The following is a 24,621-nucleotide window of genomic DNA, read 5'->3' as shown; positions in this document are numbered from 1 at the left end:
GACCAGTTAGGTCCCACAGAGTTGGCCTTCTCCGGGTCCCGTCAACTAAACAATGTGGTTTGGTGGGACCCAGGGGAAGAGCCTTCTCTGTGGCGGCCCTGACCCTTTGGAACCAGCTCCCCCCAGATATCAGAGTTGCCCCCACCCACCTAGCCTTTCGTAAGCTCCTTAAAACCCACCTCTGTCGTCAGGCATGGGGGAATTGACATTTCCTTCCCCCTAGGCTTATAAAATTTATGCATGGTATGCTAGTATGTATGATTGGTCTCTAAATTGGGGTTTTTTAAATTAACTTAAATATTAGATTTGTTACATTGTATTATTATTGCTGTGAGCCGCCCCGAGTCTGCGGAGAGGGGCGGCATACAAATCTGATAAATAGATAGATAGATAGATAGATAGATAGATAGATAGATAGATAGATAGATAGATAGATAGATAAATAAATAAAATACGTATTTCAGGTCATCACCAAGCTCTTGGAATGACTAGAACAGGGCCTCATTGAGGGCCGCTTCAGGGTGGTGTTTCTTTATGTGTTTATGTTTATGTTTATTAGATTTGTATGCCGCCCCTCTCCAAAGACTCAGGGTGGCTAACAACAATATAAAAAGACAATGCAAACAAATCTAATATTAAAAATAATCTAAAAACCCCCAATTTAAAGAACCACTCATACATACAAGCATACCATGTATAAATTCTATAAGGGAAATTTCAATTCCCCCATGCCTGACGACAGAGGTGGGTTTTAAGGAGCTTGCGAAAAACTTTGGGGTTGACTTTGGGGCGTGGCCAGCGTGGGTGTGGCCAGGGTGGGCGTGGCCAGCTCAATGCCGCTCCTATCGGGGATACCTGGGTTGGCCCCAGTGATGGGCTGCCATAATTTTTACTGCCGCACTGTGGACGTGGTTTATTTTGTGGGTGTGGCTTGATGATCATGTGACAGGCTAGAAGTGACTTGCTGGCCATGTGATCATGTGGGAGTGGCTTAAATATCACATGACTGGGCGGCTTTAAAAGTCATGTGACTGGGTGGGAGTGGCTTACCGACCAAGATAAGTTTTCAAATAGGCGCTTGGACCCTTTTTAATGGATTAAGTCTCATTATTTGAAAGGACAAATGATAGATTATGCATTGAGGAGCACAGTAACATTGTAAGGTTTTGTACTGAACCCAGAAGGTTCAGTATGGTAACAGATTAGGCAAGTAGCTCGATTTTCTTGAATTGCTCTAAAAGTTCAGTTCTAGATCATGATTAATCTAGTTCCATTTTTGGCTGCCACGGGCTCCTGCGACCCTCTGCCAGTGAAAACGGAGTCTGTTTTCATTGGCAGAAGCAGCGCAGGCCAGGCCTTCACTGTTTCCAGGGCAGCCCCATGGGTCAGATCTAAGTACCCCACGATCCGGACCCTGAGCCTTGAGTTTGACAGCCCTGGATTAGAATGTCTCCTTCCGCATACCTCCGAGAGACCAATAAGAGCACACAGAGTCGGCCTTCTCCGGGCCCCATTGACTAAGCAATGCAGGTTGGCGGGTCCATAGGGGAGGGCCTTCTCTGTGGCTGCCCCGGCTCTATGGAACCAACTTCCCTCCGATATCCGTACTTCTCCCACCCTGCTGGCCTTTCACAAGGCCACAAAGACCTGGCTTTGCCAGCAGGCCTGGGGGCCATAAATTTACATCTTCTTTTAAATTTTATTTATGTTATGTTATGTTATGTTATTTTTTTAAAAAATTATTTATTATTTGTTTATTTACTTGTTTATTTTATTTATTTTATTTATTTTTTATTTTTTATTTTTTTATTTGAAATAAAATAATAAAATAAAATAAACATAAAACATAAAAATAAAATAAAAAATTAATAAAATAAAATTTACATCTTTGTTGGCCCATTGTATGAACGGTGTGTGTGTATATGAGTGTGACCTCCATTTCTTGTAATAACCTTTTAGTTTGTTAATGTTTTAGCCTTAGATAATGTTCGACTTCTTTTACTACTTTATATCTATTTGTTGTATTCATACTGTTGTTGTAAGCCGCTTTGAGTCCTTCGGAATTTGGTGGCATAGAAGTCGAATGAATAAATAACTAAATGTCATTTTTTCCCACCTTCTTTATTGCAGATCTCTGGAAGGACTGGAGGCCTTCAGCAGCTTGGAAGAGCTCATTCTGGACAACAATCTCCTGCAAAGCGATCTCCGCTTACCCAGCTTGCCCCACCTTCATACGCTGATGCTCAACAAGAACCAAATATCCTTTTGAAAACAGAGGGGGCAGAGGAGACTTCAACAGCTGCCAGGCCATTTTTCTTTGGGCAGCTCCAAGAAAGAATGTCCAAGGTGGTTTAGACCAGTGCTTTTCAACCACTGTGTCGTGAGACTTTTGTTTTGTTTTGTTTTGTTTTGTTTTGTTTTGTTTTGTTTTGTTTTGTTTTGTTTTGTTTTGTTTTGTTTTGTTTTGTTTTGTTTTGTTTTGTTTTGTTTTGTTTTGTTTATTTTATTTTATTTTATTTTATTTTATTTTATTTTATTTTATTTTATTTTATTTTATTTTATTTTATTTTATTTTATTTTATTTTATTTTATTTTATTTTATTTTATTTTATTTTATTTTATTTTATTTTATTTTATTTTATTTTATTTTATTATTTTATTTTATTTTATTTTATTATTTTATTTTATTTTATTTATTTCATTTATTTTATTTTATTTTATTTATTTTATTTTATTATTTTATTTTATTTTATTTTATTTTATTATTTTATTTTATTTTATTTTATTTTATTATTTTATTTTATTTTATTTATTTCATTTATTTTATTTTATTTTATTTATTTTATTTTATTTTATTTATTTATTTATTTTATTTTATTTTATTTTATTTTCTTACTTACTTACTTACTTATTTTATTTTATTTTATTTATTTCATTTCATTTCATTTATTTTATTTTATTTTATTTTAATTTTTTATTTTATTTCATTTATTTCATTTTATTTTATTTATTTTATTTTATTTTATTTTCTTACTTACTTACTTACTTACTTACTTTTTATTTTATTTTATTTATTTCATTTCATTTATTTTATTTTATTTTATTTTATTTTATTTTATTTTATTTTATTTTATTTTATTTTATTTTATTTTATTTTCTTACTTACTTACTTACTTACTTATTTTATTTTATTTTATTTTATTTTATTTATTTAATTTATTTTATTTTATTTTATTTTATTTTATTTTATTTTATTTTATTTTATTTATTTATTTATTTATTTATTTTATTTTATTTTATTTTATTTTCTTACTTACTTACTTACTTATTTTATTTTATTTTATTTATTTCATTTCATTTATTTTATTTTATTTTATTTTATTTTAATTTTTTATTTTATTTCATTTATTTCATTTTATTTCATTTTATTTTATTTATTTTATTTTATTTTATTTTCTTACTTACTTACTTACTTACTTACTTTTTATTTTATTTTATTTATTTCATTTCATTTATTTTATTTTATTTTATTTTATTTTATTTTATTTTATTTTCTTACTTACTTACTTACTTACTTATTTTATTTTATTTTATTTTATTTTATTTATTTAATTTATTTTATTTTATTTTATTTTATTTTATTTTATTTTTTTATTTTATTTCATTTATTTCATTTTATTTTATTTTATTTTATTTATTTTATTTTATTTTATTTTCTTACTTACTTACTTACTTACTTACTTTTTATTTTATTTTATTTATTTCATTTATTTTATTTTATTTTATTTTATTTATTTTATTTTATTTTATTTTATTTTATTTTATTTTATTTTATTTTATTTTATTTACTTACTTACTTACTTACTTACTTACTTACTTACTTACTTACTTACTTATTTTATTTTATTTTATTTTATCAAACAATTAATTATAGGGTGGTAATTTGTACAAATAAAACATTGGATAAGTAATGATAAAAAATATCAAAAAAAGACAATAGGACAGGGACGGTAGGCACAGTGGTGCGCTTATGCACGCCCCTTACCGACCTCTTAGAAAGAGGGAGAGGTCAATTGTAGATATCTAAGGTTAAAGGTTTTGGGGTTAGGAGTAGAAACCACAGAATCAGGTAGGGCATTCCAGGCGTTGATGACTCTGTTGCGGAAGTCGTATTTTTTGCAGTCAAGTTTGGAGCGGTTGACATTTAGTTTAAATTGATTTTGTGCTGGGGAATTCTGGGAGTTGAAGTCCAAATATCTTTAAGTTGCCAAGGTTGGAAAACACTGATCTATATTGTATTTGGCCTCCTGAAGGGTCCTCTTCTTAAAGAGCTCAAATCTCTATATGCACCATCAAAACAGGCAGAACCCAGCTGACCATGGGATTTGAACCCACAATCCTGGTGTGCCCCGAGATTTTGTAAATGTAAAAAAATGTGCCACCATTCAAAAAAGCTGGAAAATCACGGGTTTAGACTCAGGCAATAAATACCCCGGTCTCCATTCTCCCTTTTAACTAGGAGGTTTAACAGTGGCTCTTTCATAAGCAGGATGCCTTGGTCTCTTTTCCTCTAAAACAAGAGGTGCGAGAATGTAGTTCATGGCTCTGAAGGTTAAAAGAAAAAAACACCCCCAAAAGTGGAAATAACAGCCAATTTCATTTGGGAAGAAGGAATCCGGCTGGGTTTTTTTTTTTTAAATTGGATTCCGGAGAAGGCTGCCCTCTAGTGGAAGACGGGATGCAGTGAAACCAGGCAATCCAGCGGTTCGTGCGTCCTGAATTCTTGATGTCCTTAGCAGGGTTAGATTCAGGCACTCAAGTAAGTAACTGGGCTCCAGAAGGGCATTTCAAACATCTGGGTGCTATTGGGCGCCTGGCAAAGATGTCTGGCATGTGGGTGCTTTGGTTCTCATGGGCTGCATTTTGCTCGTTCAAATCATTGGAACTTTTGAAACTTTTTTATGTCCTTGGATAAATGCATGCATAATAATAATAAATATAAATATAAATATAAATATAAATATAAATATAAATATAAATATAAATATAAATATAAATATAAATATAAATATAAATATAAATATAAATATAAATATAAATATAAATATAAATATAAATATAAATATAAATATAAATATAAATATAAATATAAATATAAATATAAATATAAATATAAATATAAATATAAATATAAATATAAATATAAATATAATGATGATGATGATGATGATGATAATTATTATTATTATCATTATTATTATCATTATTATCATATTATTATTATTATTATCATAATGATCATTATTGTTGTTGTTATTATTATTATTATTATTATTATTATTATTATTATTATTATTATTATTTAGATTTTTATGCCGCCCTTCTCGAGGCGACTCAGGGCAGCATAGAAATACCTATACCTATTCTCCAAAGCACCTGAGGGTAGAACAAGAAGCAATGGGTGGAAACTAAACAAGGAGAGAAGCAACTTAGAACTAAGGAGAAATTTCCTGACAGTTAGAACAATTAACCAGTGTAACAGCTTGCCTCCAGAAGTTGTGAATGCTCCAACACTGGAAGTTTTTAAGCAGATGTTGGATAACCATCTGTCTGAAGTAGTGTAGGGTTTCCTGCTTAAGCAGGGGGTTGGACTAGAAGACCTCTGAGGTGCCTCCCAACTCGTTATTGTTGTTGTTGTTGTTGTTTTTCTTCTTCTTCTTCTTCTTCTTCTTCTTCTTCTTCTTCTTCTTCTTCTTCTTCTTCTTCTTCTTCTTCATTCGCTGGCTGGGGAATTCTGGGAGTTGAAGTCCAAATATCTTCAAGTTGCCAAGGTTGGGAAACACTGCTCCAAATATATATACTGCTCAAAAAAATAAAGGGAACCCTCAAATAACACATCCTAGATCTGAATGAATGAAATATTCTCATTGAATACTTTCTTCTGTACAAAATTGAATATGCACAACAGCAGGTGAAATTGATTGTCAATCAGTGTTGCTTCCTAAGTGGACAGTCTGATTTCACAGAAGTTTGATTTACTTGGAATTATATTGTGTTGTTTAAGTGTTACCTTTATTTATTTTTTTTAGCAGAATATATCCCTATAAAAGGTTAAAAAAATAAGTTGGGAAGAAGTTTTTCATAAAGAGAGAGAATTACAGTGATACCTCATCTTACAAAAGCCTCGTTATACAAACTTTTTGAGATACAAACCTGGGGTTTACGATTTTTTTGCCTCTTCTTACAAACTATTTTCACCTTACAAACCCACCGCCGCCGCTGGGATGCCCCGCCTCCGGACTTCCGTTGCCAGTGAAGCGCCCGATTTTGCACTGCTCGGATTCCCCTGAGGCTCCCCTCCATGGGAAACACCACCTCCGGACTTCCGTGTTTTTGTGATGCTGCAGGGGAATCCCAGCAGCGCAAAAATGGGTGCTTCGCTGGCAACGGAAGTCCAGAGGTGGGGTTTCCCAGAAAGGGGAGCCTCAGTGAAATCACAGCATCACAAAAACACAGAGGTCCGGAGGTGGGGTTTCGGAGACTTTGGTGTTTTTGCGATGCTGCAATTTCACTGAGGCTCCCCTCGCTGGGAAACCCCACCTCCGGACTTCCGTTGCCAGCGAAGCACTCATTTTTGCGATGCTGGGATTCCCCTGCTGGGATTCCCCTGCAGCATCACAAAAACACAGAAGTCCGGAGGTGGGGTTTCCCATGGAGGGGAGCCTCAGGGAAATCCCAGCAGCGCAAAAACGGGCGCTTTGGCTGGCAAAAGGGGTGAATTTTGGGCTTGCACGCATTAATCGCTTTTCCATTGATTCCTATGGGAAACATTGTTTCATCTGACAAACTTTTCACCTTAAGAAACTCATCCCGGAACCAATTAAGTTTGTAAGACAAGGTATCACTGTACTTTTATACTGTTATTTCTTTGATTAAGGCATTATTTGGGTTGAGCTCAGCATGAAGCACTTTTGCCCTGTGTATTAGAGAGGAAACCATCTTTTTGCAAAAGGATGTTACATGGGGTCTTGTCTTGCGTCTCTGCATTTCCTCCAGCAAATAAGATATAAATTGGTATGCATATAGACCAAGGAAGTCCTTGAAGGGCTAACATCTGTTTCTGCTGCAGGGCAATGCCACGGCCCTTTAGTTATTGAGGTGAGAAAGTGGGGAATATTCCATCTGCACGAGATAACAAAGATAACAGCAACACATACATCAAAGTCAAAGACGAGCAGCCCAACCGACGTGAATTTGTTAAGAGAGCCACATAATAATTCTGGGGACGAAACTCCAGAAACAAATGGGTGAAACAATGAAGTTGATTGAAACCAATAATTTTGTGCCGAAAGTTGGAGAAAGGCCTGAATCTTAGGATGAACTTTCCTCTAGAAAAATTAATGTCATTATGATTTGGCAGAGCACATTTGGGTATTTGAGATCTGTGTGTAAACTCAGGGGTGGGCAGCAGGCAGGATGGGGTGGAACACAGTTCCACCGGTGGAAATGAAGATGCGTGCGCAGCTCCAGCTGATCGGCGGCTGTCACTTTCTTACAAAACTTTTGCCAGACCCATCCTCGAATACAGCTCATCTGTTTGGAACCCATATCACATCTCAGACATCAACACCCTTGAAAATGTCCAAAGATACTTCACCAGAAGAGCCCTTCACTCTTCCACTCGAAACAGAATATCCTACGAGACTAGACTTTCAATCCTGGGCCTAGAAAGCTTAGAACTAAGACGCCTTAAACAAGATCTAAGTATTGCCCACAAGATCATATGCTGCAACGTCCTGCCTGTCGGCGACTACTTCAGTTTCAACCACAACAACACAAGAGCACGTAACAGATTTAAACTTAATATTAACCGCTCCAAACTTGACTGTAAAAAATACGACTTCAGTAACCGAGTTGTCGAAGCGTGGAACTCATTACCGGACTCCATAGTGTCATCCCCAAACCCCCAACACTTTACCCTTAGATTATCCACGGATGACCTATCCAGATTCCTGAGAGGTCAGTAAGGGGCGAGTACAAGTGCACTAGAGTGCCTTCTGTCCCCTGTCTATTGCTCTCCTATATCTTCTATTCCTTTCTTCCATTCCTATATCTCTTCTACTATTTTTTCATTGATATGTTCTATTACTATATCTTCTTTTCTATTCTTTCATAGATATATTTTACTATGAGTATATCCTCTATAACCTTCATCATGTATTTTACTATGTGTGTGTCTTCCCGTGTAGGATTTGGAAATTTCTGGTGACGTTTCGACGAGGTCCCACTCTTCATCTTTAGGCTGGTGTTTCTGTCCTTGTTCTAGGGCGAACACAGCGAGACCTGAGCTGCCTTCCTTCTATAAATACTGGTGGCTGGCTATTTATAGAAGGAAGGCAGCTCAGGTCTCGCTGCGTTCGCCCTAGAACAAGGACAGAAACACCAGCCTGAAGATGACGAGTGGGACCTTGTTGAAATGTCACCAGAAATTTCCAAATCCTACATGGGAAGAAACCGTCATACCTGTACCCGTGAAAATCTACGAAAACACACACACACGCACACAGTTTATGGGCAAAAACATACTTTTTAATTATTTCTAATTTTAAAAGTAATTGAGGATTATACTAAGGTACTAGAGAAGGAAGGGCAATAAAAATTATTAAGTGGGGGCAGCAGTCCATGACCAGGTTGCCCCCTCCTTCTTTCTGACAAGCCCTTAAATACTGAAATACTGTTATCGTGTTACCCCTAGTCCTTTTTTTCTCTAGGTTGGCCATGCCCAATCTTATAACCATTCCTTGTATGTTTTATTTATTTATTTATTATTTATTTATTTTGTCCAATACACAATGAGGGTTTTAGTGGGTATATATCTATATACACATAGTAAAATACATGATGAAGGTTATAGAGGAGATACTCATAGTCTGCGGAGAGGGGCGGCATACAAATCTAAATAATACATAATAATAATAAAATAGTAAAATATATCTAAGAAAGAATAGAAAAGAAGATATAGTAATAGAACATATCAATGAAAGAATAGAAGAAGAGATATAGGAATAGAAAAAATGTATAGGAGATATAGGAGAGCAATAGGACAGGGGACGGAAGGCACTCTAGTGCACTTGTACTCACCCCTTACTGACCTCTTAGGAATCTGGAGAGGTCAACCGTAGATAATCTAAGGGTAAAGTGTTGGGGGTTTGGGGATGACACTATGGAGTCCGGTAATGAGTTCCACGCTTCGACAACTCGATTACTGAAGTCATATTTTTTACAGTCAAGTTTGGAGCGGTTAATATTAAGTTTAAATCTGTTGTGTGCTCTTGTGTTGTTGTGGTTGAAGCTGAAATAGTCGCCGACAGGCAGGACGTTGCAGCATATGATCTTGTGGGCAATACTTAGATCTTGTTTAAGGCGTCTTAGTTCTAGACTTTCTAGGCCCAGGATTGAAAGTCTAGTCTCGTAGGGTATTCTGTTTCGAGTGGAGGAGTGAAGGGCTCTTCTGGTGAAGTATCTCTGGACATTTTCAAGGGTGTTAATTACCTTATACAAAAATACAGCAAATCCAGAAGATTTTACGAATTCCTTTGCACAGAATTTCAGGTATACAGAATGTATTAAATGAGGGGTCCTCGGTGCTCTGCGAGCTTGGTTGTTTCATTAGCCAAATTAGATATCACCAGATGCCTTCTTTCCCGTATTTTTTTTATTACTTCCTTCTGTTTAAACTGGGTCTTTGTTGAGTCAGTGCTTTTATAGCCGCTTCTTTAGTCGAGCATTTCTGCTAACAAACTTAACCTATTTCCCAAGATACACCAATGGCATATCGAGGCAGCCGTTTGACTCCGTTCCAAAATTCATTTTTCCAACCTGTTGTAATATATTTAGTGATGAATGTACTGTGAAAGTAACTGCCTGTTGCCATGTTGGAAAAGTTTCGTGGCTTCAGCAGTCGCTAACCATTTTCCCATGCAACATCCATCACTTTGTCAAAGTTTTTAATGTTTTGCAGACAGGCCAGGAATGAAAAAGAGGCGAAGAGAAGAACAAGGAGGAGATAAATCCCAGGCTCTTTCTATTTAAGCCAAAGAGAAAACAAGAAAGAAAAAGAGAGCGAGACAGAGATAGAAAGAAAGAAAGAGAGAGAGAGAGAGAGAAGAAAGAAAGAAAGAGAAAGGAAGGTAGAAAGAAAGAAAGAAAGAAAGAGAAAGAAAGAAAGAAAGAAAGAAAGGAAAAAAGACAGGCAGAGACAGACAGAAAGAAAAAAAGAAAAAAAGGAAGAGGAAAAAAGAGACAGACAGAGACAGACAGAAAGAAAGAAAGAAAAAAGAAAGAAAGAAAAAAGAAAGAAAGAAAAAAGAAAGAAAGAAAGAAAGAAAGAAAAAGAAAGAAAGAAAGAGGAAAAAAGACAGGCAGAGACAGACAGAAAGAAAAAAAGAAAAAAGAAAGAGGAAAAAAGAGACAGAAAGAAAGAAAAAAGAAAAAAGAAAGAAAGAGGAAAAAAAGACAGGCAGAGACAGACAGAAAGAAAAAAAGAAAAAAAGAAAGAGGAAAAAAGAGACAGACAGAGACAGACAGAAAGAAAGAAAGAAAGAAAAAAGAAAGGGAAAGAAAGAGAGAGAGAGAGAGAAAGAAAGAAAGAGAGAGAGAGAAGGAAGGAAGGAAGGAAGGAAGGAAGGAAGTATTTCTTCTGCAAATAATTAATGTTGCAATTCTTTGAATGACATTTATCAAGATATATCTATATACACTGCATGAGAATGTGTGGGTTATGTGTATCCATATCCTCGTATATATATAGTGTGATGTTATATACAGTAATAGGTTATGCTAGTGGGCAGAGTGTTAATTAAAAGTTTCCCTTTTGTTAATGTCATCAAATCATTAGTCCCTGACTCTGGACTATGATGGTTAGCAGGGGTGGGAGAGGCACAATGTTGATTAAAAGCTTCCTGTGTGTAAAAAATACTCCAGTCAAGAAACTGCCGAAGAAGACAAGAGCAAATAACCCAACCAAATAATCTCTAAGACATCTTCCCACCAACACTGAAGGGCAAGCCACCAGAATATAAACTCAGAGCAAACCTCACCCCTTACTAGCACTGATGATGTTATCCAGTTAGGTCATAAACATCTGCAAGAAAACAAGCTCAGAGAGCACCAAGGGCTCACAGCCCTCCTCCTCCTCCTCCTCCTCCTCCTGCCAGAGTCGTTGCAGCTCGATTTTTAGATCTTCGTATTTCACTATTTTCTCTAGCTGCTTCTCCTCAATTCTGCTGTCTCCTGGGATTGCGATGTTGATGATCCATACTTTCTTTTTCTCCACGATCACAATGTCTAGTGTGTTATGCTTCAGAATTCGGTCAGTCTGAAGTCGGAAGTCCCACTGTAGTTTTGCTTGTTCATTTTCGACCACTTTTTCGGGCTTATGATCCCACCAGTTCTTTGCCACTGGTAAATGGTAGTTCCGGCACAAGTTCCAGTGGATCATCTGTGCCACAGCATCGTGTCTATGCTTGTAGTCAGTCTGTGCGATCTTTTTGCAGCAGCTGAGTATGTGATCAATTGTTTCATCTGTTTCTTTACAGAGTCTGCACTTTGGATCGTCTGTTGATTTTTCAGTTCTGGCTTTGAGAGCATTTGTTCTAATGGCATTATTATTATTATTATTATTATTATTATTATTATTATTATTATTATCCTCACAATGACATTTGAATCCTTAATCCACGTCTGGGACCATACTGGAGGGCAGGAGTGGGAGAGGCACAAAGTTGGTTAAAACTTTCCCTATTGTTTAACGTCGTACAATCCTTAATTCCCACCCTTGGATAACATAACAGAGCTGGAGGGCTTGTTGGACCACTTGGCTGAAGTAGCCCCTTCCCTGGAGTTCCTTAGTTTGCTGGGAAATTCAGCCTGTCCGAATGAGCTGGTTTGCAAAGACATGGATGAGGGAGACTACCAGAGATACAGGTGAGTGTTTGTTAATATGTGAACACAGTAATCCTTGTTTACCAAGATTGTGCATCTACCTAAGAATGCCTCTACTCATGAACTTTTCTAGATAAAAACCGGGTGTTCAAGATTTTTTTGCCTCTTCTCAAGAACCATTTTCCTCTTACCAACCCGAGCCTCCAAAACTGTAACCGGAAAAGGCAGGGAGAAGCCTCCGTGGGGTCTCTCTAGGAATCTCCTGGGAGGAAACAGGGCTGGAAAAGGCAGGGAGAAGCCTCCGTGGGGCCTCTCTAGGAATCTCCTGGGAGGAAACAGGGCCTCCACCCTCCCTGTGGTTTCCCCAATCGCACACATTATTTGCTTTTACATTGATTCCTATATGGGAAAAATTGCATCTTCTTACAAACTTTTCTACTTAAGAACCTGGTCACAGAACGAATTAAGTTCATAAGTAGAGGTACCACCACTGTATTTCTCTATTAGGGAAATATAATATTCTTCCTTTTTAATATTTCCCAAAATATTTCATTCTTCTGGGGGGTGGCAGGTGACTTTCTACAGAGTCACTTCTGGGTTGACAGGATTAGCTGGTTGGCATCTCCTTTCATGTCCCTGGGAGGAGCTGGACGGAAGGACGGGAGCTCACTCCAGCCCACAGCAGCACTTGGGTCTCGAACGTGGATTTGCTAATCCAGGGCCCTAACCAAATGAGCCACCATGGTCCTTGAGAAGAATTATATAAAACATACAGATAGGTGACCCATGGAATGCAACCTGATAATAAGTTCCCCTATGTTCCCCTAGTTTTCGTTAACTTCCCCTCCATTGCATTCATTGGTCAACTCCAGTGAAAGTTTTTACTACTACATTATGGGCATGGCTTATTTTGTGGAAGTGGCTTGCCAGCCATGTGACCAGGTGGGAGTGGCTTGACAATCATGTGACCGGGGGTGGCTTAAAGGTCATGTGACTGGCTTAAAGGTGGCCAACTTGACGTCACTCACGTCAAGGGTTAGGATTAGGGTGCCTGGCCTCTCCTCACCTCAATGAGATGCAACTTCCCCATCTATTTACTATTACCGGACATCCAAAATATACTCTTTAATTCTATGTATATATCTGGCATATGTGTACATACGTATTACACACAGGCACACAAAAATATACATTATCTACTATATAAACTGTATGTGCATGTACAAACACACGCACGCACAGCTCTTTTAAAATTATACACATTCAACCTCATTTACTGTTGTGGTTGGCTCTGGCCCAGCTCCTGCCCCAAGGAATGTGGAGGTGGATGCAGGGGAAACATCAACATGTCATAGGCTTGTTTTATTGCCGGCAGAGTCAGGTAGTGCAGTTTCCTTGGATGAAGAAGAAGGTGGGGGTGACTTAGAAGAGGGGGGCTTGGCACACAGCCCAGGAAGCCAATCTCCATTATCTTCGGTTGATTCGGATGATTAGACCCACGCAGGCGCAGAATTATGCATAGAAGAGACCAATTGAGGAAATATTACAGGAGATAAGAGAGGCCACCTGTGTTTGGGTGGGGCTCCAGTAAATAAAGCTGCTGATATAAATAGCAGCATGCTAGTTTGGCCGTTGGGGAAGATTATCTGATCGTTGTTCTTCAGGACTGTGCCTTGCTGTTTGTTGATTTTTCACGATTTTGAAACCAAAGCAGAGCAAAGTGTGTGTGTGTTTCACTTCGTGGAAGAAGGAGGGCTGTGACTTTCCTTCACAGCTGCTAGCTAAGTACTTAAGGACTGATTAAAGGGATTGTACAGACTACCAGGTTGTTTTGGGGCGAGTGCTCTTTGCAATACAAAAAAGGGTGCTTTGTTTCTTTTGAATTTTTGTGATAAAGAACATTGTTTTTGAACTTTCAAGTGTGTGTGTGTGTGTGTGTGTGTCTGCAATTTGTACCCTTGAATTTTCGGGAGACTCATACCATAGAGCCCAGCAGAACATTTACTATGATAGGAAAAACATACCCAGAGCCCAGAAGGGGAAAAAAGAAAAGAAAATCATTTTTTTTCCTACCGGTTCTACGTACCTGACCAAAATTTTTCTACTGGTTCTGTGTACCTGACCATACCCATAGGAGCCCAACACTGGTTACCTCCATACGGTGCCTATGACCCGCAGTGGCACAGTGGTTAGAGTGCAGTACTGCAGGCTATTTCTGCTGCCTGCTGGCTGCCTGCAATTTCAGCAGGCTTAAGATTGACTCATCCATCTGAGGTGGGTAAAACGAAGACCCAGATTGTTGGGGGTCAGATGCTGACTTTGTAAACCACTTATAGGGGGCTGTAAAAACACTGTAAAGCCTTATATAAGTCACTTGGCTATTGCTATTGCATTCTGCCAGCTTTCCCTTGAGCCAAGATTTTGCAAAAGCCATAGAAACATAGAAGATTGACGGCAGAAAAAGACCTCATGGTCCATCTAGTCTGCCCTTATACTATTTCCTGTATTTTATTTTAGGATGGGTATATTGGACCAGAATATCTCCGAGACCGCCTCCTGCCGCACGAATCCCAGCAACTGATTAGGTCCCACAGAGTGGGCCTTCTCCCGTCAACTAAGCAATGTCGGTTGGCGGGCCCCAGGAGAAGAGCCTTCTCTGTGGTGGCCCCGACTCTCTGGAACCAGCTCCCCCCAGAGATTAGAACTGCCCCTACCCTCCTTGCCTTTCGTAAACTCCTTAAAACCCACCTTTGTCGTCAGGCATGGGGGAACTGAGATATCTCCCCTGGGCCTATACAATTTATGTATGGTGTGCTTGTGTGTATGTCTGTTTAATAATGGTTTTTTTTTTAAATATTTTAAATTGTAAATTTATTAGATTTGCTATAAACTGTTTTTTTATTGTGTTGTGAGCCGCCCCGAGTCTACGGAGAGGGGCGGCATACAAATCTAATAAACATGCTCTCTACATGGGGCTACCTTTGAAAAGTGTTCGGAAACTTCAGATCATGCAGAATGCAGCTGCGAGAGCAGTCATGGGCTTACCCAGGTATGCCCATGTTTCACCATCACTCCGCAGTCTGCATTGGCTGCCGATCAGTTTCCGGTCACAATTCAAAGTGTTGGTTATGACCTTTAAAGCCCTTCATGGCATCGGACCAGAATATCTCCGAGACCGCCTTCTCCCGCACGAATCCCAGCGACCGATTAGGTCCCACAGAGTGGGCCTCCTCCGGGTCCCGTCAACTAAACAATGTCGGTTGGCGGGCCCCAGGGGGAGAGCCTTCTCTGTGGCGGCACCGACTCTCTGGAACCAACTCCCCCCGGAGATCAGAACTGCCCCTACTCTTCCTGCCTTCCGTAAACTCCTCAAAACCCACCTTTGCCGTCAGGCATGGGGGAACTAAACATCTCCCCCTGGGCACGTTTAATTTATACATGGTATGCCTGTGTGTGTGTCTGTTAGTATATGGGGTTTTTTAAATCTTTAAATATTTTAATTAATTGAATTATTTATGATTTGTTTTACACTTGTTGTGAGCCGCCCCGAGTCTTCGGAGAGGAGCGGCATACAAATCCAAATAATAAATAAATAAATAAAATAAATAAATAAATAAACAAACAAACATAAACATATATGTTCATCCTTCTCATAATAATAGATCCCCACCAAGACAGCCATTCGTTGCAAACCACTGACTCAGCAAAGTTCTCTTTGGAAACAGCAACACCACCCAAACTCTCAGCAGCCTCATGCATTTCCATAAATTATCACACAGGCACCACCGAGCATCACCAATTATGCTTTCAGGTTGCAGCTCTTTCTTTAAATTAAAAAAAAAAAAGCTAGATCCAATTGACAGCAAAATAGATTTGTGCATGATTTCATATTAGCATTCAAGGAAACAAGCAGAAGAAAAAAAAAAGGGGGGTTAGAATATGCAACGGAGCTCCCCAAAATTTGGAAGGAATTATTTCCAAAGCCCTCTTCTCATTTGTAATCGTTAAGCCGAGCTACCGATGTTTCTCTCTCGCCCTGTCTGCTATAATTGGCTGCCAGTGTTAAAAGAATCATCAGAGCTGCGGAAAGGCAGGAATTATTACTGCACTTTCAAAGGAAACCATACACGCTGTGCATAATTTGTACTTCTCCAGTTGTCTTAAAGGTGATATAGTCTGTGTGTATGTGGCGTACGTGAGCTCTTTTAGACATAATAGCAATATCGGGACAAAACAGTTTGGGGTTTTATGCCTGTTGAATTTGCATGCCTGTGGGGGGAAGGCAGCATTGTAGAAGTTAATTACTTTCTATTTTCCCATCACAGTTTCGGCTTTTAAAGTATTGGTCAAGGGTATGCCTATTTTCTTGCTTGAAATACAGTAATACCTCGTCTTACGAACTTAATTGGTGCCAGAAGTAGGTTCGTAAGGTGAAAAGTTCGTAAGACGAAACATTGTTTCCCATAGGAAACAATGTAAAAGCGATTAATGCATGCAAAGGGGAAAAAAATCACAAAATGGCGGTCTGCTGGGCGCCGCCGCCTGGCTGTCACCTTCTGAAACAGCCGGGGGGCTTCTCGTTGTTCTCCCAAACACCGAACCCGGAAGTTCGAGTTCGGGTTTGGGTTCCGGAGGCTGGCGAGAAGCGCCCAGCTGTTTCAGAAGGTTACAGCTGGGCGGCGGCGCCTGGCGGAGCGCCGTTTTGCAATCGGTGATGGCGTTTTTGTCCGATCTGGAGGCTGAAAAGGAGGTGGGGAATCCCGATAGGAAACTCCATGGGCGGAGCTTTGACGTCATGAAGACGTCCTTCCTGGAGGCCAAATTTTTCAGAAGGTGACAGCCGGGTGGCGATGCTTCTCGGCGGCCTCCCGAACCCAAACCCAAAAAGTTCGGGTTCAGGTTCGGGAGAACGCCAAGAAGCCCCCCGGCTGTTTTAGAAGGCCATTTTGCAATCTGCGGTGGGTTCGTAAGCCAAAAAAAGTTCGTAAGAAGAGGCAAAAAAATTCCGAACCCCGGGTTCGTATCATGAGGGGTTCGTATCACGAGGGGTTCGTATCACAAGGTACCACTGTACCTCTACTTGAAAACACCTCTATTTAAGAACTTTTCCAGATAAGAACCATTGCTCAAGATTTTTTCGCCTCTACTTAAGAACCATTTTCTACTTAAGAACCCGAGCCCGGAAAACTTTCCCAGGAAATTTCAGAGTGGCATGAAGGCCCAGCCAGTTTCCTGCCATTCTCCCTTTAATTCCGGCCATCTCGGGCTTTTCTGGGCTGCCAGAGGAGCCTTTCGATGGTGCTTAAAGAGGCTTTGGCAGCCCAGACCGAACAGAGGGAGGCATGTACTCCTCCTCGCTGCCTCAAGAGTCCTTCTTTTTTTAAAAAAAGTCTTAAGGTTTTGAATTTTTTGATTCCCCTCCCCTCACCTTCTTCCTTCGGCAGCGACTGTCCTCCTCCTCTTCTTCCTCCTCCCACCCAAATTCTGAGCTTTTATTTCTTTCCTAATGGGTTTGCCTGCATTAGAATAGAACAGAATAGAATTTTTATTGGCCAAGTGTGATTGGACACACAAGGGATTTGTCTTGGGGCATAGGCTGTTGTAAGCCGCCCTGAGTCTAAGGAGAAGGGCAGCATAAAAATAGAATCTGTTTTCTGAATTGGCCATTGAACCAGATTTGAGATCACAGCCCATCTGTGATAATCTACTAGCGTAAGAGAAATAAAATATACTACCACTGGCGTATCGCACATACATTCTCAGAAGCTGCATCCCCAAAAGGTAATTACATTATTTCGTAGGATAAGATATATGATCTGTACCATAATGTCTTCAACAAGTTCAAATCTGGAAAGGGAAACACTGTTGTTTCATTCATGCTCAGCGCATGAGTTATAATGACTATTCCACGCTCAGGGTTTCCGATTTATTTATTTTATTTTAAAAAAAAATAAATTTAAAACTATAGAGATTTTGTTTGCATTTGCACATGCCAAATTTCTGCATTTGGGCTAAATATCTTCCCAAACGCTTTAACCTTAAACTGCAAAGCACCGAAAACTGTGGTTTCACAGGGTAATTTATGAGCGATTTTCACCGCAGAATTCCTTAAAAATGAATGATATCTTTGTAGTTTACTGTTTTTCATTTTAAGGACATTTTTCTGACAATGCCTAGCCTATTAATCATTTAAGCAAAAGGAGCTCCTTAAAGGGGCTGTTCAGAGACTCCATGGTTCATTTAATGCTGTCTAGGAAAAAACAACAACCCCAGCCCTCGTTGAGTGACATTCTCCGCAGTTATGTGATGTAATATTTATAATATGTCACACAGCCATACATCAAAACAAACATGTGCGTTGTTGCATTTGTTAGCAAAATGTTGATTGTTGAAAAGAAAAAGAGGGTCAGGAGAAGCTTTAGTGCATTATTTATGGTAGGTCATTATATAAAAACTTGGAAAACTCTAGCCATTTGGGGGTGGGGGGTATTGTTTCTCTTGGCCTAAACTTTTCCGGGTTATTTTAAATTAATTTGATTGCGCTTTGTGCCGTATCAGATTCCACAGAAAACCCAAGTTAATGTCTCTGTTGCTTTCTGCTTTTGCTGTATGTTAGGGGGCAAAAAACCACACGATTCTTGTTTTCTTTGCAAACTGAAAGAAGTGTCAGGCAAAATGAATAGCATCACACAAACACTATCAAATTTGTCAAGGCGCCATGACTGGGGGCTAGTATTTAATAAGCAACACATAAAAGGTAATGATCAAAGATTAAATAAATAAAATAGAGCTAAAATTCAACATCGATATGACTGAAGGGCAGACAAATATCAAACCCTATATTTTTTTAATCTCACATCTAATGCTTTCCATCCATAAAGAAATTAAAAAAAACATAGGAACGGGCTTCTTTTTCTGTTCTTCCTCTCCAACCCCTTGCAAAATCTGAAGACTTTGACACCAATTAGTATTTATAAATCCATCTGCAACTATTTAACATAAGCTGTTGGGTTGTGATGCTCCTTAATTTACGAATGTATCCTGAACGGCTCATTCTATGAAGTCTACACTGATTTTTGTTCAATCCATTCTTGGTGGACTTTTTTTAATATGACGTAAGGCTAAAAGCAGAATAATGTGAAATAAAAATAAAAGGATGAGTTCTACCTAGAGGAAACCAGGAACTGTTATTCAAAAAATAGCAATACTGCTTGACTAAGCAAAATAAGGATCAGGAACCGAAATATATGGGACATAAAGATAAATAACAGATTAGTGTTTGGAAACTTCAGATCATGCAGAATGCAGCTGCGAGAGCAATCATGGGCTTCCCAAGGCATGCCCATGTTACTCCAACACTCTGCAGTCTGCATTGGTTGCCGATCAGTTTCCGGTCACAATTCAAAGTGTTGGTTATGACCTATAAAGCCCTTCATGGCACCGGACCAGAATACCTTTGGGAACGCCTTCTGCCGCACGAATCCCAGCGACCGGTTAGATCCCACAGAGTGGGCCTTCTCCGGGTCCCGTCGACTAAACAATGTCATTTGGTGGGACCCAGGAGAAGAGCCTTCTCTGTGGTGGCCCCGACCCTCTGGAACCAGCTCCCCCCCAGATATCAGAGTTTCCCCCACCCTCCTTGCCTTTCGCAAGCTCCTTAAAACCCACCTCTGTTGTCAGGCATGGGGGAATTGAACATTTTTTCTCCCTTCCCCCTAGGCTTATATAATTTATACATGGTATGTTTGTTTGTATGATTGGTCTCTTAAATTGGGGTTTTTAGATTACTTTTTAATATTAGATTTGTTACATTGTTTTTTATTGTTGTTAGCCGCCCCGAGTCTTCGGAGAGGGGCGGCATACAAATCTAAATAAACTAAACTAACTAAACTAGATTAGATTAGATTAGACTAGACTAGACTAGACTAGACTAGATTAGATTATTATTAGAGTTAGAAGGGACCTTGTAGGTCATCTAGTCCAGCCCCCCACTCAAGGGGGAGTCCTTCCACTATTTCGGACAAGTGGCAGTCCAATCTCCTCTTGAAAGTCACAAGCGTTGGAGATCTCACAACTTCCACAGGAAAGCTGTTCCACTGGTTGATCGCTCTCACTATCTTTACTTAGGTTGAATCTCTCCTTGGTCAGTTCCATCCATTATTCCTTTTTCTGTCCTTGTGTTGCTTTGGAAAACTGCCTTATCGCCCTCCTTTCTGTGGTAGCCCCCCAAGTATTGGAACACTGTTTTCATGTCACCCCTGGTCCCTCTCTTCACCAGACTGGCCATTCCCAGTTAATAATAATAATAATAATAATAATAATAATAATAATAATAATAATAATAATTTATTAGATTTGTATGCCGCCCCTCTCCGAAGACTCGGGGCGGCTGACAACAACGATAAAAACAATATTATGCTGGCACAAATCTAATATTAAGAAAAAACTAAAAACCCTATCATAATTAAAAACCAAACAGCACATACATACCAAACATAAATTATAATAAGCCTGGGGGAAAGGTGTCTCAAATCCCCCATGCCTGGCGGTATAGGTGGGTCTTAAGTAGTTTACGGAACACAAGGAGGGTGGGAGCAGTTCTAATCTCCAGTTCCTGCAACCGCTCTTCATATGTTTTAGTTTCTAGTCCCCTGATCATCCTGGTGGTTCTCTTCTTTTGTGTGTATGTTTTTGCTTTTTAATAAGGGTTTTTTTTAGTGATTGTTAAATTATTAGATTTGTTATACATTGTTTTATTGTTGCTGTGAGCCGCCCCGAGTCTACGGAGAGGGGCGGCATACAAATCTAAATAATAATAATAATAATAATAATAATAATAATAATAATAATAATAATAATCATCATCATCATCATCATCTTCTTTCAGTGCAAATTGGGTGCTCTGGGATGGAGCTCCATTTTCGCTACCCCACTGTGTTTTCCCCCGTCCAGGCAATAGCCCACCCCTGGCCACACCCATAAAATAAGCCACAGCCACAGCATGGCAGTAAAAATAATGGCAGCCCATCACTGGTTGTAACCATGGAAAGCTTTAACAGGAGCAATTTACGAAGCCGCTCGCTTTGTTGCCTAGGATAAATGTCTGTTAGTAACATTTAACCTCCTTTCCTGTAACCCTCTAAGAAACGAAACTTATTTATTTATTTATTTATTTGATTTGATTTGATTTGATTTGATTTGATTTGATTTTATTTGAATACCGCCCCTCTCCGTAGACTCGAGGCGGCTCACAGCAATAATAAACAATATATAACAAATCTAATAATTTAAAAGAAACACTAAAAGCCCCATTATTAAAACCAAACATACGCACAAGCATACCATACATAAACTGTGTAGGCCCGGGGGACATGTTTCAATTCCCCCGTGCCTGACAGCAAAGGTGGGTTTTAAGGAGTTTACGAAAGGCGAGGAGGGTGGGGGCAGTTCTAATCTCTGGGGGCAGCTGGTTCCAGAGGGTCAGGGCCGCCACAGAGAAGGCTCTTCCCCTGGGTCCCGCCAAACGGCATTGTTTAGTTGACGGGACCTGGAGAAGGCCCACTCTGTGGGACCTAATCGGTTGCTGGGATTCGTGCGGCAGAAGGCGGTCCCGGAGATATTCTGGTCCGGTGCCATGAAGGACTTTATACGTCATAACCAACACTTTGAATTGTGACTGGAAAGTGATCGGCAACCAATGCAGACTGCGGAGTGATGGTGAAACATGGGCATACCTAGGAAAGCCCATGATTGCTCTCGCAGCTGCATTCTGCACCATCTGAAGTTTCCGAACACGTTTCAAAGGTAGCCCCATGTAGAGAAACCTCCTGGATTGACTGAGCTCTATGCATTGCCAATTTTCTAAGGACGTCACAGGCTGGGAGAAAGGTTTCTCGGGCAGAGATAAATTGGTCTTGAAAGACCAGCTCAGGATATTTGTTATTTTTTTTCACCCCCTCCTCTCCAGAACACACTGCTTTCTCTCACCAGGACAGATAATAACCTTCTTTGACAAATTTATTATTTTATTTATTTATTTATTCTTTGTCCAATATACAATACATATGGAAGAAAATAGACATTAAGTAATATATATACATATGGAAGAAAATAGACATTAAGTAATATATATAGGGATAGTAAGTAAAAAGAAGAGAAGTAGATGAGAGGGAGAGAATATATATGATATATGAGAAAAGGAAAGACAATTGGACAGGGAACATAAGGCACATCAGTGCACTTATGTACGCCTCTTACTGGCCTCTTAGGAACCTGGAGAGGTCAATCGTGGAGAGTCTAAGGGAGAAATGTTGGGGGTTGGGGGTTGACACTATTGAGTCCGGTAATGAGTTCCACGCTTCGACAACTCGATTGTTAAAGTCATATTTTTTACAGTCAACTTTGGAGCGGTTCGTATTAAGTTTGAATCTGTTGCGTGCTCTTGTGTTGTTGCGGTTGAAGCTGAAGTAGTCGTTGACCGGAAGGACGTTGCAGCATATGATCTTGTGGGCAATACTTAAATCGTGTTTTAGGCGCCGCAGTTCTAAGCTTTCAAGACCCAGGATTGTTAGTCTATTTTCGTAGGGTGTTCTGTTTTGAGTGGAGGAGTGAAGGGCTCTTCTGGTGAAATATCCTTGGACGTTTTCGAGAGTGTTGATGTCTGAGATGTGGTGTGGGTTCCAGACAGATGAGCTGTATTCGAGAATGGGCCTGGCATAAGTTTGCATAAATCTGTGCCAAGGAAAAAAAAGAAGAAGAGAGAGAGAGAGGTGTTGGTAGGTTTTCTAGTCTTCACCAACACTGAAGGGACTCCAGAGCTGACATTAAATGTTCTATACATCAAATGTAAAAACGGAGATGGATCCTTTTTCATTAAGCAGCCGTCCCTTAACTAGCAATTTTCAAAGTTGAAAGCCCGTTGCGCTGTGTCATACAATTTATAGATCTCGGTGCCTGCCATAAAATGTTTTACGATAGCTTCATTCCTGTGTTATTAGTGGCTGTCTATTCTTGAGAGCAAAGCCATTTGATAATAGTCTTAAAGCGCCCCAAATTACTTACCTGCGAGAGCCACACTCCAAGATTGTGTTTGTTGACAGTTTGAATAAGTTTCCTGCCCTTGTGTTATACTTTGCCTGCAAAACAAACCGTTGGGATCCTCAATAGCTCCTTGGCAGCTGACAGAGGCCTATCATTGGGTTTAACCCTGGGGAAGGGTAGGTTATCTTGGGGAGTTAACCTTTTTGCATTTGTTAACTGGAAGTGTTTTATGTACAGGCAACTGTTGTGATAACCCCAGTAACCAAAGCCATTCATCATGTGGAATGACAAATAACCCTGGATAAAAATTTACAAGGCTTGAATGTATATTGTTCTTGGGTGTTCTCGCCTTTTCCCATCGTTTTCAGAGGAATTACGGTTGTGTTTAGGCGACAATTTTGCCTTCAAATGGAGATGCACTGCTTATTTAATACCCGCGCTCTGTTTTATAGCAGTGGAACGAGAAAAAATCGTATTCATAGATTAAAGCTGCGTGTCCGGGAATAGCAGCGTTAGTCAATTTCTATCCTACTTTTGGATTTATCTTCCATGTAGATTCTGTAACCAAATCTACATGAAAAAAATGCACTCATAGAGTTGATTTAGAGGCAACCTTCCTGACTTCAGACACCGTGGGAAAACATCATGTTTACATATCCTATTGATATGATACCCTGTTTCCCCAAAAATAAGTCACCCCCGAAAGTAAGACATAGGAGAGGTTTCATAGAATTGCATAATATAAGGCATCCCCCAAAAGTAAGAGGTAGGAGACGTTTCGTTTCGCAGCATTCCCGAATAGAACATATAATAATAATAATAATAATAATAATAATAATAATAATAATAATAATAATAATAATAATAATAATAAATTATTATTATTATTATTATTATTATTATTATTATTATTATTATTATTATTTATTGGATTTGTATGCCCCCCCTCTCCGTAGACTCAGGGTGGCTAACAACAATAATAAACACAACATGTACAATCCAATAATAAAAAACAACTAAAAACCCCTATTATAAAACCAAACAGACACACAAACATACCATGCATAACTTGTAATGGCCTAGGGGGAAGAGCTATCTCAACTCCCCCATGCCTGGCGGTATAAATGAGTCTTGAGTAGTTTACGAAAGACAGGGAGGGTGGGGGCAGTTCTAATCTCCGGGGGGAGTTGGTTCCAGAGGGCCGGGGCCGCCACAGAGAAGACTCTTCCCCTGGGGCCCGCCAAACGACATTGTTTAGTCGACGGGACCTGGAGAAGGCCAACTGTGTGGGATCTTATCGGTCGCTGGGATTCGTGCGGTAGCAGGCGGTTCCGGAGGTAATCTGGTCCATTGCCGTGTAGGGCTTTAAAGGTCATGACCACCACTTTGAATTGTGACCGGAAACTGATCAGCAGCCAATGCAGGCCACGGAGTCTTGAAGAAACGTGGGCGAATCTTGGAAGCCCCACGATGGCTCTCGCGGCTGCGTTCTGCACAATTTGAAGTTTCTGAACACTTTTCAAAGGTAGGCCCATGTAGAGAGCGTTGCAGTAATTGAACCTTGAGGTGATGAGGGCATGAGTGACTGTGAGCAATGACTCCCTGTCCAAATAGGGCCACAACTGGTACACCAGGCGA

General features: G+C 39.4%; 1 protein-coding gene across 1 annotated transcript in view; it reads left to right on the top strand.

Moving 5' to 3' along the window:
* The window catches only part of LRMDA (leucine rich melanocyte differentiation associated), a 936,663-nt gene that overhangs the window by 520,895 nt on the left and 391,147 nt on the right, over positions 1–24,621 (top strand). The window contains exons 3-4 of the mRNA XM_070752013.1: positions 2,131–2,257; positions 11,846–11,985. Coding sequence (XP_070608114.1) covers positions 2,131–2,257; positions 11,846–11,985 — 267 coding nt within the window. The remainder of the gene's footprint in view (positions 1–2,130; positions 2,258–11,845; positions 11,986–24,621) is intronic.

This window comes from Erythrolamprus reginae, chromosome 5, assembly GCF_031021105.1.
Source record: "Erythrolamprus reginae isolate rEryReg1 chromosome 5, rEryReg1.hap1, whole genome shotgun sequence".
Taxonomy (NCBI): domain Eukaryota; kingdom Metazoa; phylum Chordata; class Lepidosauria; order Squamata; family Dipsadidae; genus Erythrolamprus; species Erythrolamprus reginae.
Note: the sequence above shows the minus strand (reverse complement) of the source record. Positions and strands in the feature narration are given on the sequence as shown.